General features: G+C 37.6%; 1 protein-coding gene across 1 annotated transcript in view; it reads right to left on the bottom strand.

Annotated features, from left to right (window-relative positions):
• The window catches only part of LOC138053291 (uncharacterized), a 361,907-nt gene that overhangs the window by 348,275 nt on the left and 7,574 nt on the right, over positions 1-6,058 (bottom strand). The window contains exon 7 of the mRNA XM_068899946.1: positions 774-833. Coding sequence (XP_068756047.1) covers positions 774-833 — 60 coding nt within the window. The remainder of the gene's footprint in view (positions 1-773; positions 834-6,058) is intronic.

Genomic DNA, 6,058 nt, shown 5'->3' with positions numbered 1-6,058 from the left:
ATTTGTCCCCACTCTATCCCATACCAATGTTGATAATGTGGTGAGAAAGGAAAAGTACCGTGCAAACCTTTGACGGTTTCCTAACCAATTCTGGCGTGAAAACCCTTAGAAATGCACTCTCAATTTTGTCTCCACTCTACCCCATACCAATGTTGATAATGTGGTGAAAAATACCGTGCTAGCCTTTGGCCGTTTCCTAACCTACATTGGATCAGGGGGAGGGGGAAAGTATGGAGAAGTTAATCTTTTATCACACAGACAAATGAGGGAATGATCATTTTCCCAACGAGTTTTGTCCAAGAGTGTGGGTGGAAGGCAGCATTCAGTTGTTCCCTTAAGAACAGAAGGTCTCAGGAGAGATTAAGATGCTCACTAGAAATAATCCAAAGAGATATACTAAGATCGATAGTTACATTTTTGATATAGGAAAGGTTTTCTTAATTGAAATTCAGGGAATGGTCATGGTGGCCCACAAATCCATCACTGGTTATCATCTGTGTCTTCAAGAGTATCTGAGCGCATAGGCATATGACGTGACAAAGGCCAAATAAAGAAAGCGCTGTCACTTTGATGTCTAGAAACTAATCCCCCGGGAATGAAACTCTCCCCTTTTTAGGCAAACACAACATAGCATCTTTTCTTCAGTTACAAAAACCAAGGCATCTTATCACGTGAGTAAATAGGTTCTATTCGAGAACTGTCCTCCAAAGCCGATTTGCACGATGTACTGTACTTGTAAAAGTCCTCATGATTTTATCCTTTTTGGGCCTTACCACATTTTCTCTTTAATTTGCCTTGAGCATCTGATGGCATCTGAGGTTCGCAAGAAGCATCTGTCGAAAGAAATGAAAGCGAACAATACGCGAGTAGCTCAGAGGTAAGAGAAAAAAAAAACATTACGCATTCAAGTCGAGCTGACTATGTAGCAATGAAGTCGTTTGTTTAGAGCAGGTTTCCAATGTTGAATCATTAGGCCTTCAAAAATTCTGCGTTTGTGAAAGGATTGCGTCGTGAAGAGTATACGGGCAGGTTCAGAGTTATTACATGCGTTGGAGTGTTCTTGAATTCGCACCTCCACATTTCTCATGATCTCGCCGATGTAACTGTCAGCGCAGGAATAGTCTCCTTTATAGACCACATGTGATCGATGAGTGTTTTTGTCATTCAAATTGAAAAGACTTTTGATCTGTTTAGTTTGCCAAAGGATAATGAAAATGTGATTGAAATCCGTGAATTTGTTCAATTGGGAAATGAAGGTTTTACTAAGTCTTTCGTTTCTGCTACACTAAGGGATCTTGATAATAATTTTGTTGCGCTCTTCGCAACCCTTTTATTTGTAGAGGTGGCCATTGAAACTGAACACTGTATTTTTAGTGACATTGGAGAGCAGACGCTACAAACAAATTGACGGATGTGGTGTAGGAAACCCTTTATCTCCAGTCCTCGCAAATATTTTCATGGCAAAACTGGAGTCCGACGTTGTCCGACCTTTAACCCACCGTTTTACGACCGGTATGTTAATGATTGTTTCTCCAAAAAAAAAAAAAGAAAAAGCCTGATGATCTACTTGAGCACCTCAATAGTTACCATCCTAACATCGTTTCTACTGTCGAAGAAAATCCTGACCGTTTCCTCGACACTTCTTTCACTTATGTTAATAAGTTCAACTGCAAAGCCTACAAGAAACAAGGAAAACTACCAACGCATTGGAATCAGAAATCCCTACCAAATGGAAAAGAAATTGTATTACTGGCGCCATCCACAGGAGACTGCTCTTGCGGTGACAGTTACATCGACGAGACCATGAGAAATGTGGAGGTGCGAATTTAAGTACATTTCAACGCATGTAATAACTCTGAACCTGTCCGTACACTCTTGACTGCGCAATCCTTTCACAAACGCAGAAACCTGCTCTAAACAAACAACTTCATTGCTACATTGCAAAACTCTTGCCATTGAGAATTACCTGATAGACATAAATACACAATCATGCGGACGGTCAAACTACCCTGAAGATGGGTTAACCCCGAAAACGTTCGGTTTTTACTTCTTAAAGAATTTTTAGCCTTGCAAATACTAGTCATTTTCACTGAGCAAATATTATTATTGTTATTATTATTATTATTATTATTATTATAATTATTATTTTATTTTTATTTATTTATTTATTTATTTATTATATTTTTTTTTATTATCATCATTATTAATACCATTATTGTTATTTACTTATTTAACATGCAACTGCATTAAACAGCCAGATTTTTCATGATGAAGTTTACCCTGGCTATAGTGCGGCCATTCTTGAAAAACAACAGGGTCATTGAGCATCTTTTGCCACAACAGAGGCTGCCATGGTACTTGCAAAGGACATCCACTCACTTCTTGACAGTTGAGTTTGATTAACAAAATGTGTCACACCTTTTACTACCACCCACTCATTCTTTTCATCATAGGCTGCAGCGAAAACACCTGAAGTTAAGGATGATAGGAAGTTAGCATCAGAGCTTCGTATTTTTAGGGAAAGGTCTTCAAACAACACTCTGTTGCTTCATATCTCCTAGTCAATCCTTGAAACAGCAGCTTTAATTTCACCAGAGAAAATATCGCTTTGATTTTTTTAAAAGATAGTTGTAACAATTAACGTACACTTCACAACTATTCTATTCTCCTCACTTGTTACAACAACCAAGTTTTTTGGACTCAAATGTTCCTCAGACAAAGTGAAAATTTTTTTCTATATTCTATCAACACATTTTTATGTACTCATTACTAGCACACAGTAAAATGAAACCTTCAACCTTAGAGATAATGCATTTCAATGGCAGCTGTCTTATTAATTCACTAAAATAATCTTGGCTACCAATCAGAAGTTCAGAAAAGACAATAATTGCTTAGCTTAATATTTCCTTGGAAAGCTACCAATCGGTTTCATTGATCAAAACTGATAGAGATAACACAATTTAATAAATTTAGGTTTTTTCCCTTGGATTTGTCTAAATACAAATTAGTTAAAGTGCCGCTGTGATAAAAAAAAAAAACACTTCCTTTTTTTCTTCAGATTTTGAAAGTGCGTTTGCTTAAAGGGAGAGTTTCACGTCTGTGCGCATGGGCAAACTGTCACGTCAGCCCATTTAATTCCATTGTTATTGAAACAATCGAAAGCACTGATGCAGGAAACGGAAACAATGCCATAGAAGTGGAATTACTTTTGTAATCATTTCCTTTGTGTTATGAGCCTACTGCATGCGAATAGATTACTCGTGCGTAGAATAAATTTTCGACCCGTACAATAAATTCGAGATCAAAACTAAATTTGATATTTGTGTGTGAACGCGCAGTGTCTTCCACCAAATTTGGGCCGTAGTCATTCAGTGTATTTGCTTTACTACTCTCTTTGGTTAATTAACATCATCTGGCTCAGTAAGAAACCGTAAAATTTACAACTGCCAGCCCTAAAGCTTGGACATGCGCAAAACCGTGAAACTGTCCCTTTAACACCTGACTAGCAAAAGTTTGAGCTTTGATTTTTATCCATAGGTCGTTTATTTTAAGTGTAAGTTTCGGATTTCGCAATCCGCCATTACTCACGTTCAAAACTGACCAATTGGACCACACAGGGTTGGATCTAGGAAAAAGAGACGTCAAAGGCTTACTAGCTTAAAAATTCAGCGTGTGAACGCAGCTTATACATGCAAAGCGCGAATTTAAAGTCTGAAAGCCCAAAACTCCCGTGCTGCTTATCAATTCTGCGGCGTACACACGCCTTGCATTCTAAGATTAGTGAGCCTAGTCATTTTCTCCTTGATCCAGCTCTCTCAAGAACATAAAGTTAGTATAATGGCGGACCCTTAAATAGGAAAATTCCATTTAAAATAAACGGGTGTCTTTTTTAAATCAAGGCTTAAAACTTGGGTCACTTAGTGTTTAGTTAACATATAGTTTTAAAATCCAAAGAAAAAGAAGAATTTATTGTTTGGTCACATGGGCAATTTAAGGGATGATTAAAACTATTACCTTCCCCTTCTGTCTCAACAGCAATTGCTTCTGGATATTGTAAATGAAGATCAGCACATCCACACCTCGCTGCCTGTGTTTGGCTCAAAATATCATCATTACAGTGTACTTTAACCTTCAATTCAGCTGGATTTTCCAAAGGAGCAACCCACCCATAGGGTGCATATCTAACAAGATTACTCATATGTCTACCTTCATGAACTTTGAATCCAGCTGCTGTTGTCAACTTGGCAGATACAACTACATCTCCTAGTTTGACTCTATCTGAGCTTAAACCGCTGCAAGTTCCCACTGAAAACACTGCCTTAGGGCTCAAGACCCTGACAGCATTCTTTACTGCTGTTAATGATCCCCCTGGGACGGCGGCACCTTTCGAACATTTAATTAATGCAACTTTAAGGTTCTCTTGGTCACCATTATTACCAATGTATCCAAAATAGATCGGACCAACTTCCTTCTTGTAACTTTTGAAGGGTCGTTCCAGAAATGAGAAACAACTCAAGAACTCACAATCCTCCACTGTTAGTAGCAAAACATCGATCGGCAGGTCAGCATTTCCCCAGGGTTTGCCGGCAATTCGAAGATCACTCAGTGTTGGTAGCTTGACCAAGAGTTTTGGGGGCGTGTCATAACATTCTTCTGTTACAGGCAAACAAAGTTTCCTTTTCTTTCCACCTGAGATTTAAAAACCAAGCAAAATAATTTATCATCTATTAGCTTCCATATTTACTATACACAAATTTGGAGCAAAATAAGTGACAACACATTCCTGCTTAGCATTAAGATCTACTATTCAATTAAATGGTTATTGCATTTGACAGCTTTCTCTTGAACACTTAGCAAAGGCACTGTTGCATGCTGGAGTAGTTGTGCATCAAAACTGATTTGTTTTGCTTTGTGTACTGTATGTCCATGCTCTTACGTTACAAGAGAAGCAGAAAACTGTCTTTTGCAGAAATTAAGTGTTATGATTCAAATTAATTTTACCTGGGTTTTGCATGTGTTCTCAAATAGTCCAGTTTATTGCCAACGAGTGAGCCAAGTGAAGGCGCGAGGCTGACGAGGTGGCAGCCTTATAGAGAGGAGGCGCGAGACTGTTGTGTATGCAGAAAAAATTAAGAGTGCTCAAGAGAAAATGTAATGTGAGGTAAGGGAACAAAGGCCACTTATCATGTGACTTCAAGAACCAATGAAAGCGCGTGTTTTGATGTGTGATGTCATTAGACAAACTTGCATGACGCGTGACTATTCGGAAGTGAATGAAAACACTTTTCTCCCCCATTTCCCTGACCATTGTGTTGTCCACACTTGCTTTGAGTGTTCTTTAATATGTATTTTCGAACCAGTGTGTTATATATTGAGTGAAAAAGCTCAAAACTAATCACGCAACTACAACTAACGACATCGTAAAAATTCGAAAGAGACAAACCCGGCTAAAACCGACACAGTTTTCCCTCCGATTGCACAGGAAAGACGAGGACAACTGTACGTAGAGGTAAGTGAAGTTTATTTCTACATTTACAGCTCCCATACAAAGTCTATGGATCCTACACTAGGCTTCGGCTGCCTGTGTTTACTATTTTCACATATCTCTTTTTGTTCCAGAAATATTTAAGTTTTTTTGTAAATATGCAAATTAGCCAAGTGATGACGTCATAAACTCAACCGAATTTTGATCAAATATGATGAAAGCAATTTGTATCAGAAAGACTTGATTGATTGTAAGACGAAGACGAAGACTTGTATCATTGCTACATAGCAAAACTCTTGCCATCGGGAATTACCTGATAGACATAAATACATAATCATGTGGACGGTCAAACTACCCTGAAGATGGCTTGAAGATGGATGGAAAACGTTCGGTTTTTACTTCTTAGAGAATTTTTAGCCTTGTAAATACTAGTCATTTTTACTGAGCAATTGTTATTATTATTATTATTATTATAATTATTATTATTATTATTATTGTTTTTTTTTTTAATTTCTATTTTTATTATCGTCATTATCAATATCATTATTGTTATTTACTTATTTAACATGCAAC

This window comes from Montipora capricornis, chromosome 6, assembly GCF_036669925.1.
Source record: "Montipora capricornis isolate CH-2021 chromosome 6, ASM3666992v2, whole genome shotgun sequence".
In the NCBI taxonomy this organism is placed as follows: domain Eukaryota; kingdom Metazoa; phylum Cnidaria; class Anthozoa; order Scleractinia; family Acroporidae; genus Montipora; species Montipora capricornis.
This window is presented reverse-complemented; position numbering and strand designations above follow the sequence as displayed.